General features: G+C 44.0%; 1 protein-coding gene across 4 annotated transcripts in view; it reads right to left on the bottom strand.

The window, feature by feature from the left end:
• Positions 1-241: 241 nt before the first annotated feature.
• The window catches only part of SEC11A (SEC11 homolog A, signal peptidase complex subunit), a 40,995-nt gene continuing 30,480 nt past the window's right edge, over positions 242-10,756 (bottom strand). The window contains exons 4-7 of one of the 4 annotated variants that reach the window (XM_042940917.1): positions 7,328-7,447; positions 6,774-6,811; positions 1,196-1,253; positions 242-766 (exon numbers count right to left, since the gene is read on the bottom strand). In XM_042940917.1, coding sequence (XP_042796851.1) covers positions 1,228-1,253; positions 6,774-6,811; positions 7,328-7,447 — 184 coding nt within the window. In that variant the 3' untranslated portion in view covers positions 242-766; positions 1,196-1,227. Of the gene's footprint in view, positions 767-1,195; positions 1,254-6,148; positions 6,601-6,773; positions 6,871-7,327; positions 7,448-10,756 lie in introns of those variants that run through there. The other 3 variants (XM_042940916.1, XM_042940919.1, XM_042940918.1) reach the window with 3 other exon arrangements.

Genomic DNA, 10,756 nt, shown 5'->3' with positions numbered 1-10,756 from the left:
GTCACACCCCAGTGAAGAATCAATTTCATGGCTAAGAGATTTCCTACGAATGTCAACGGGCATTGCTGCTCCACAAAAACAAAAACAAAACACACGCACAAACAAGAAACAGTTGTTGGTATCAGGACAACCTTCTTAGCTGAAGGACTGTTCACATCAAAGTCTGTATCTCCCCAAGGGTGCTAAGAACCGGCAGAGGAAGGCAAAGCTTTCCCGACAAACACAAGTCAGGGATAAGGGGTTCGATATGCAAAGTCTTTTATTTAAAATTTGAAAAGTTAAGACTTACGACCACCTCAGTCTACGCCATTCCCACCTCATAGGGAGGAATGACGGGTTCAGACTCGTGCAGAGCTGCGTGAATTTACAGAACTCTGTAGGCACTTTAGAAGTGAAGCTTGGCTTCCAAATACAAACACTGGGGGCTTTGGCTCAACCTTTTAATATAAAAAATTCACTGATGTACAAAAATGTGAAAGTGTGACAATGACAACATATGAAATCCTGTGATTGAGAGTCCCCTCGAGAGCGCGCCATGGTGCCCGTGCACCCGCCCACACATACCCTGGCGTGGAAACAGAAGCTAATGCAAACCATTGCTACCAAGAAGCGCCGACATGAGCATTCTCCACTCCACCAATCACAGATCAGTATCTACTCCGAACATTCAGTAACGAAAAGTACGGCATCTTCCGGGAACAGCAAGGCAGACTTCTTACTCACGATGGACCAGCACAAATAAACCCAGCAAAAAGAGTACCGCATACTGGAAAATAAACACAGAACATCACAAGTCAGGGAAGCTTTTAAAAGTTTACAGGTCCTCGGAGTTCATGAATAAGCGGGTCTTTGTGGCCGTGATAAATTACTAAATGATCCAACTAGCTGGTAATCCATTTAACAGTTTTCCAAAATTAAGCAAAAGATCATATATATATATATATATTTTTTTTTTTTTTTTTATTAGAGAGCGAAAAAGAGAGAGAGTGTGACTGGGGAGAGGGGCAGAGGGACAGAGACAGAGAAAATCTCAAGTAGGCTCTATGCTCAGCACAGAGCCCAACGCGGGGCTCGATCCCACTACTCTGGGATCATGAGCTGAGCCGAAATCAGGAGTCAGACGCTCAACCAACTGAGCCACCCAGGAGCCCCCAAAAATCCCATTTTTAATGAAACAAACAGTGTAGGCTCTTACCTTAAATTTAGGGTAGTCATTCATGAGGATCGTCACAATCCCAATATAAGGAACAAATCTAAACAAACAAACAAAAAACTGATCATCACAGAACTCCCCAAGCAGCCATTCTCATTAACCAAATATTCTCAATTATCTTCCACAGAAAACTAATTTTTCAGTTCACAAAGTCCATTCGCACAGACTGTCCTAGAAGATCCTTTCAACAACTCATGTGACAGGGAAGTTAGGAATATCACCATTTTATAGATGAGGAAACAGATGCTCGTGCCTGAGGTCCATGGCTTCTGTGGCCAAGAACCAGAACCAGATCTAAGGTCTCAGGCCTCTACATGGTGGCTCTCAGGCCACATGCGGACTCAGTGCTAGGGGCTGGGTTTGTGGTCATAACCTTCAGGGAGTGGTCAATATCTCTGGGGAGACAAGGCAAACACAGCCAGATTGTTATAAGGTACTTCATATTAAATGTCCAAAAAGAGAGCGAAAGAGCTCCATTACAGTACTGAAGATTTCAGCACCCTCTCATTTGTTCGCCACCTGTACTCTGGCTCTCTTAATCCTGAACCTTTTTCCAGAACAGTTCAAATCACCATATGCAGCAGACCAGTCTCACCAACCATCTTCCTTCACATGTCTGCAGAAGCGGACTTTGAGGACCACAAACTTTCCCTGAAACCCCTTTGAAGTCTTTACCACAATATTTTTAAAGTTTATTTATTTATTTGGGGGGCGGGCAGAGTGAGAGAGAATCTCAAGCAGGCTCTGCACTGTCAGCGCTGAGCCCAACATGGGGCTCGAACCCATGAACCACGTGATTGTGATCTGAGCTGACATCAAGAGTCGAACGCTTAACAGACTGAGCCCCCCAGTTTTTTTTTATTATGAAACTAGCTGCACAACTAGCTGTGTAGCGTCTGTCTCTCCTACGAGACTCTAAGCTCTGTAAGCGCAAAAACGATGCCAGTCTTGCTCCCCAGTGTATCCTCAAGGCCAAACATAACACCTTGCACCGGTCGTAGGCATCTAGCAAATAACTGCCTGACTGAATGTTTGCATGTCCAGGCCTCTTTTTTCCCCTTTCCCTTGGAGACCTCATTTGCTCCAGGACTCCACTTCTCCCCTCGATGCAAAATACTCAACTTCCTAAGAATTCAGGGGGGAAAGAAAAGGTCAGCAGGGGCCGTCAACGTGGAAGGAGATGGCACTTAGCAAATGAACAACTTTCTTCTTTCTCCTCCTGTTTTACCGCCTCCACTTTTACTTCAGGGTGGGCTCCATGATACTGACCCAGAGCCTGTCCTAGAGAAGGGAGGCTGGACTGAGGTGGAGACTGAACTTTGCGTACTTTAAAACAGCCCAGATGCTTCTACTATTCAGGGCTGTGCGCCATGCCAAAGGTGCACAATGGGCAACGACCTCTGACATCACCCCTCCCTATCGAAGCCTTAAGGCAAGCTTGAAAAGCAGAAGTTTTGTCTTTGGTGCACTTCACTTCCTTTGAAGAACTCCTCTTACTTCCTGTCTCCGGTCCTCACCCCGTCCTGGCAGCATTACCAGACCCATCCCTCTCTCTCTCCATTCCCAAACTCTCACTCCATAAGTTGGTGTTTCCTAAAACCTAGGCCTCCTTTGTCAGAATCGCGTGGATAGCCTGTTAAAACGTGGCGGATCTTCCCCAGATTTGTGGAGTCAGAGCATCTATGGAGGGTGGGGCCCAGATAGTGCTTCTGCACTCTCGGGTAGCAGAGACTCAGTTCTAGCTAGTGAGGTGCCTGGACCTGGCATGTGGAGGCAAATAATACCCCTCCTAGGGCCCAGGCTTTAGTTTCAACCCCTGGGACCTCTAAGAGCTGAACATTCACAGTCCCTCCAGGGTGGCAGAGCTAAGTTCCAGGAGGGTAGATTCAGGTTTTCTATAGTTTTAATACGTATTTTTTTTTTTTTTTTCTTTTTTTTTTTTTAATTTTTTTCAACGTTTATTTATTTTTGGGACAGAGAGAGACAGAGCATGAACGGGGGAGGGACAGAGAGAGAGGGAGACACAGAATCGGAAACAGGCTCCAGGCTCTGAGCCATCAGCCCAGAGCCTGACGCGGGGCTCGAACTCACGGACTGTGAGATCGTGACCTGGCTGAAGTCGGACGCTTAACCGACTGCGCCACCCAGGCGCCCCCGTATTTTTTCTTTTTAATGTTTTAACTGTTATTGTCTCATTTATAGCATCTTCATAGAAGCAATAGCTTTCTGTGGGGTGAATCATCTAATTTAAGAATGTGAAGACAGGGGTGCCTAGTGGCTCAGTCGGTTAAGCATCTGACTTGGTTTCGGCTCAGGCCACGATCTCATGTTTTCCTGAGCTTGGGCCCCATGTTGGGCTCTATGCTGGCAGCACGAAACCTGGTTGGGATTCTCGCTCTCCCTCTCTCTCTGCCCCTCCTCCACGCACACTGTCTCTGTATCTCTCAGAATAAATAAATAAGCTTACAAAAAAAAAAAGGATGTAAAGACAGATGCCTCACAGTCAAATGCAGACTAAATGCGATAAAAACACCTGTGATTTCCACTAAACCAGGGCCAGGCTGCTTATTCTGGTCTGATGATTAATCCGCAGCCATTCTCACAGACAAGACTTTTGCTGTTCCCTCCACGCATTATCCATGCTCCAAGAGCCTTCGGCTCCCAGTGATCATACAGCCTGCTTATGGGTTACCCGTGGAAGTGTCTTGCCCCCCTAAGGGTGGTTTTTTCCTTGCCCCGACACAAGTGAAACGGCAGCAACTTGGACTTTAGGAGCAATGGAAGCAAATAACATGTCAGGCAGCCCGAAGTCAAACAAGAGATTTAATTCTCTGTCTCACTGGTTCCCTCCACGGACAGAGGCACCAAAGGTGCAAATCAAGTGCACAAGGCTACCATTATCGGTCGTCTTAAATTCACATCAGGCGCACGTTTCCCTACTCTGCTCGGAGAAACTCTGCTAAAGCGGAGTTGATAATAAGCAGAAGAAGGTTTAAAAGAAGTGAGACAAGTGCCACCCAGAAAGCCACCTCCAAGAGGTGCTGGTGCCAGGTTAACAACCAGGAGGCAGGGGACGGATAACACATGCCCCTGGGGTTCTTGGGAGCAGAGGTGCTGGGGAGGGACAGACCGGCTGCTCACACTCGGGAGAAAATGATTTTGTCAGCTGTCAAAAGGGAGGCCTCTATCTGGGAGCTGACTTTAAAAGGGTCATTGTCTCTACCCCAGAATGACGTTTCGAGTTAAGGAAAAAGTACACTTGAAAAGCCTCGTCCTTAAAACTGACTTTAGTGAACAGAGCGCTAAATCACTCTGCTCCTTTCTGTTTATGTCTCTCTTCATTGTCACTACATCCCACTGCTCAGCTTCTGCCTGTCTTTTGTCTTTCTCTACTCTTATGGCTAAGGTCCTCTTGTGTTTTTCAACATCCTGAATTTAGACAGAAATCACTCCTACTAGATACTTGGTTGGTTCAGTATTAGTTTCACTTTCTACGGGTTGTCTTTATTACATGTTATAACATGAATAAGGCTTGAAAACATTCTGCTAGGTGAAAGAAGCCAGACATAAACGAAGACCACATATTGTAAGATTCGGTTTATATAAAACATTCAGAACAGGCGATGCATTGAGACACAAAGTAGATTAGCGGTTGCCAGGGGCTGCGGGGAAAGGGGACAGGGGACTGGCTGCCGAGGAGTATGGAGTTTTCTTTTGGGAGTGTGGCCGTGCTCTGAGATTAGACAGTGGTGACGGCTGTGTAACTTTGTGGATATAATAAAACCCACCGAACTGCGCACTTCTACGGGGTGAACTTTATTTTCTAATATATGTGAATTCTATCTCAATAAAAGGGGTTTACCTTTTTATTTAGGGCCTTAGGCCTCAGCGTACAAATTTTTAGTGGGCAACTATTTGAAAATTTTTTTTTTTTTTTTTTTTTTTTTATTGCACAAAGACATTTGTACCAGTCACTGACTGACCTGAAAAAAAGTTATCCTCAAGGTTTGGGTACAGTCTGACTTTGAATGATCAGTTTAGTGTTTTATAAACAAACTTCCACAAAAGGTGGTGCTCTGCCCACTGTGTCAAGGTAAGTGTCAGTATAATCAACGCCAAGTAAATCTGTACAGCTAAGGGTCTGTGCGCCTGCTGTCTCCCAGATGTTTATACTTGATGGAAAGTTATTTAGTTCAGAAATTGCCAGGCTATTCCTTTTCTTAATTAAAAGCTACAAAAAGGTCTGTATTTTCAATGTTGGGATTTTATTTTATTTTTTTAAAGATTGTATTTTTTGGGGGGTGCCTGGGTGGCTCAGTCAGTTGAGCGTCTGGCTCTGGATTTCAGTGTCACGAGTTCAAGCCTTGTGTTGGGCTCATGCTGAGCACAGAGCCTACTTAAATAAATAAGTAAAATTAAAAAAAGATTTTACTTTTTAAGTAATCTCTTTAATCTCTTTTAAGTAATCTCTGAGCTAGCCAGGTGCCCCTCAATGTTGGGATTTTAGAAATAACACTGTATATAGATAAAGATTTTTAAAAAATTCTTCAGAAAGACATACTTTAAGCATGTTTAGGGGTACCTGATTGGTTCAGTCGGTGAAGCAGGCGATTCTTGATCTCAGAGTTGTGAGTTCAAGCCCTATGTTGGTGTAGAGATTAATTCAAGCATTTTTTAAAATGTTTATTTTTTGAGAGAGAGAGAGAGAGAGAGAGAGAGAGAGTGTGTGTGTGTGTGAGTGAGGGAGGGGCAGAGAAAGAGAGAGGGAGACACAGAATCCGAAGCGGGCTCCAGGCTCCGAGCCGTCAGCACAGAGCCCGACGCGGGGCTCGAACCCACGAACCGTGAGATCGTGACCCGAGCCGAAGTCAGCTGCTTCACCGACGGAGCCACCCAGGCGCCCCGGGTGTAGAGATTACTTAAAAGTAAATAAAATCTTTTCTAAAAAAAGGCATACTTAGCTCCAACATAGGAAAAGGAGTTCCCTCGAACTGGAGGCACGCACACAAACAGCTTTACGAGAGACAAAACACACCAGTGCTTGTGCTGCTCCAATCTCTCTGGCCCCAAACCGACGCCTCTCATGCTACAGCTGAGGCGGCTCTCTCACGCTGCACTCTCTGTGGGAAGGGAACTCCTCAGTGTGGTGGCTGATCTCCAGCGGAATCACTGTGAACCCAGTGTCTACATAAGGAGGGCACGTTCTGACAGGGGTCAGAGCCCCACGGGGCATCTAAATAGTGAGAACCGGCAGCTATCCACTTCAGAAGCATTACGCCCGGACTTTTGGTGGGATGGTCCAGAGGGTGGGTTCCAGAGTCGGCCAGACGCCTCCCATCGTCAGCGTGGCCTTGGATAAGCAGCCTAACTTGTCTGTGTTTCCTCATCTGTAGAATGGAAATATTAGGGTTGTTCTGAGGTTAAAATGAGGTAATACTTGTAAAGATTTTAGAATGAGTCTCTGGCACACAGTAAGCCCTGGTAAATGTGAGTTCTCGTTAATACTATTAATAACATGAGGGTAGTAACAATTCCGTATGTCCTCACATCAACAACTTACAATTCCTGTCCTCCACTGATCTGTTCTCCTGATAAAATCTGAAATAAACAGGCTTCATATAACTTTTTAATTTCAGTTGACCTCAATGGTTTTAAGACTGGAAATAAAACAGCACGAAATAAACATGACAAAATTAATCTAGATGGATACTTTAAGTTGCTGACTTAAGAAACTACTCAAGAAATACGTTTCATGAAGCAGGATGAACACTGCTCTGGACCCCCAGAGACTAGACAGTGTAGACATCAGAGTACATGGAAGCTGTCCAGTAATGTTTCTTGAACAAATTAAATAAAAGATGAATTTTTAAAACTGTCACCCCAATCATCATCTCCTCACTAATATTCTTTCACTGGACCCCATTTCCTCCCCTCTGGAGCAACGTACCTCAAGTTTTAGATGTATTCTAAGAATACTTTTTCAAAGGACACAGGGTGATTTGGTAGAACCAGCGTCAAAACATTATACTCAATTGTGTGCGATCAGACGACTGGAAAGAGGGCCGCGTCTCATGTGACACGGGTATCTCAATAAACGCCTCCCCCTGTACTCACCCCCTTGCTCTCCCCACGACATCCTTCTTCTCCAGCCAGTGTTGTCCTTGTTTATAGAGGCCTCGGTCATCAACCGCATTATTATCTCCTTTGGTCAAAAACTTGATATGTCCATTTTGCCTTAAAAGAGTACGGGAGACCCAAATTACCAAATACCTTCATGCCATTTGCAAGCACCAAATCTGCTTTTGTTAACTAAAACTCCAATGGAGCTGTGGTATTTGACCATCATGCCTAATATCAAAATAATTACCTATGTAGCTAAAAGGATGTTCACAGCTGTGTTTATGAGAGGGAAAAACTGGAAACAGGTTAAAGTCTAACATTCAGGAGTTGAAATAAGCAAGCATTGAGAACGACGTTATAGGAGGACAGTTAATGACACTGGAAGACCATACAAATTTTATTACATGAAGAAAAGATTACGTAATAGCATCGACAGTATAGTCTCATAAAAATATTAAAATAAACACAAGCCACCAATTTTCTGTAAACACAAAGAGCAAAGGAACACATTAAACTACCTCACGGGACATAATCGGCAGTAACCAGTAGGGGAAACTACAGAATAACCGACTTTCTTCAACAAGCTGTGAGGGACAAAGGAAGCAGGAGAAAGAATTTACAGGTTAAATGTAAGAGACTATAAAGCCATATCATATAAGCCAACTGCAACCAAGGACCTTATTTGAATCAAAAAGTCAAACAAACTGCTAAAAAAAAAAAAGTTATGACACAATTGGGAATCTGAACAAAGACTGGACACATAAGGATGCAAACATACAGTTGTTCCTTCTTGGGGTATAACCATGCTGACTGTAGTTACGTTTTTTAAAAGCTCATTGCTTATGCTTTATAGACACTTGCTAAAATATGTACATATGACACGACATGACATTAGGATCTGATTTAAGTCACACAGGCAGGACACAGGAAGAGGTAGTGTAGGTGGGGCCGAACTGACCACAGATTAGTAATTACTGGGACTGGCTGACAGGTACATGGGAGTTCATTATACAGTGTTGTATACTTCTGTGCACATTAGACAGTCTCCATAATTAATTAATTAATTTTAATTTTAGTTTTAAGTAGGCTCCACACTCAACGTGGGGCTTGGATTCACGACCCTTGGATTCACTGACTGAGCCAGCCAGGCGCCCCAGAAATGCTCCACATTTAAAAAATAAAACAAAAGAAAAAAAAAACGATATAAAAGAGATCTGAAGTGATATACCCAAGGTAAAAGCAGTGGCCATCTATGGCTTTCTTTAGCTTACCTTTTTCTTCTATTTCTTTCTCCAACAAACATACATTGCTTTTACATGTCAGGGTTTATAGGAAAAGCATTTTACTTGATCAGGGAATTATTAGTTTAATTCTGCTAAAGAACAGGAGGTTGCCAATAATTTTAAAATTTAATTGAAAGCAAAGTACATTTCACAGTTTGATAAAGACTATCTTAAAATTAATTCAAGTGAGTTTGGGTTAACTACTGTATTAGAAAGAAGAAAATTAGCCTCAGCCTCCTATTGACTGATAGCCACTTAGATGCTAAGCCAAAAACTAGCTTACTAGACACTAAATGTGCAGATGAAACTAAATTGGAAGGTGCTACAAAACACCAAAACTAGTTAAGTGCAAACAGACATGCTAAAAATGAGATTCTGGTTAGAAAAAATGCAAATATATACAGAGAAAAAAAATAATGTGTAGCTGACAAGTCGGTGAGCGAAAGAATGTCTGAAACAGTCTGGAGAGTGAAAGAAGGCAGGTGCCGAGAGGGGCCGTCGCAAGAGTCAAAGTCGGGAGCGCACAAAGGAAGAGTCCACTCAACCACGAAAACAGCAGCAAGCCCACAGAGGCAGAGGAGTAAAGTCAAGTTCGAGGAAAGGAGAACGGCGGAACGGGAAAGCTCCCCAGGAAAGGAAAGGGATGCCACAGCAGATCCGGGCTCTTCTGAAAGACCCAACTTACCAACAAAACACACAAACAGACCCGAGCTCCCGGGTCCAAGGTGTCGTCCGCAGGGACTGCTGAAAATGTAAGCAGGTTAAATGTAAGAGACTATAAAGCCATATCATATCCCTGAAAAGCAGGGATCCCCTTCGACCTGATGGGAGTGGTGGCGGCCGGCTCCTGACCCACTGGCCGTCAAGACTCACTCCAGCACCTCACGGCTCACGGGCCCAAACACTGACCGGAGACACAGTCGCGTAGGCTTGTCCCTCACTAGCACAGGGACCGAATAGTTAGCATGCTGTCTCTCCGAGGAGCTCGGTGTGTGTGCGGCTGAATTCAACCAGCATAATACCGTGATGCTGGGGCGGGGGACTGAATCACTTTCTAGATAAGAAAAAGACCCCAGAAGCCAAAGGGGTGCAAAACAATCTCTCTGCACAGAAAAAGCAAAGCCCGTCGTCCCAACTGCAAAAATTTCTCCTTCCGAACACCTGACCACACGGTATTCAACATCATCAAATTATACCTTCTGTAATAGGCTGCACTCGATAAATGCGCATGAGAGTACGCTAAGAAATAAGACAGGGTGGGAATTTATATGTGAGAAAAACATAAGCATTCAGAGCGACTAACAGGCTAACATGAGGAACTGTTCAAGAGAATTAAATCGACTGATGATAATTAAAAGCAATGTCACCTCTTTACATGGAAACACAACCATCATTACGAGCTAGCTCTTTTGTGACTCATTTAACCTGGAAGAAAATGGAAAACAAGAGAAGAGTAGGGGGAGAGAGGAGTAGTCAAAGAAGAGCTGTGGCACCGTTTGCCTCAGCAAGCGTATCTCCTAGCTCTCGTGCAGGAGTGAGGCGTGAGAACTCCCCTCGTTTTACTTAATTAAAACACAGTAATCACAGTCAACGCGGGAGGTGGAGGAGTCTTTAAAGACCACCACCGACCACCTTTTCGCAATACACTATTTTCCAAACGACCTTCTATTATAAATACTGGAAGTTTCTTAACATTTTTTACAAGAGCTTCTGCCTGAGCTCAGCGGTGCACTGGATTATGTGTGCTTTCCCACTGCCCGGTCACACACCTCAGCGCACGCGGTTAGTGTCATCCCAAGAACAGGAAGGGCTAGGGAATGACTACGCAGGGCACAAAGAACAGATTCAAATTCATGGACCCAATATCAACATATTAAGCGGTACTTGGCCAGCTGGTCTTTTAGTTTAGGGATTCTTTGCATACGGGGTAACACCAGTATATTCCACCATATGTTCATGAGATCATCACGTTACAAAAGATAGTAGAGTAGATCCCAGTGTTGTACGGGGGAGAAAATGTGTGTTTATAACACAAAGAGAAGATGACTCCAAATTTAACATTTTCTCCGGGTGCTAGGGTTACAGGTGATTTTGTTTGCTGTCTTTCCTAAATGTATACAGGATCGTGTGTATACATGTA

The sequence above is a fragment of the Panthera leo genome, chromosome B3, assembly GCF_018350215.1.
Source record: "Panthera leo isolate Ple1 chromosome B3, P.leo_Ple1_pat1.1, whole genome shotgun sequence".
NCBI lineage: Eukaryota > Metazoa > Chordata > Mammalia > Carnivora > Felidae > Panthera > Panthera leo.
This window is presented reverse-complemented; position numbering and strand designations above follow the sequence as displayed.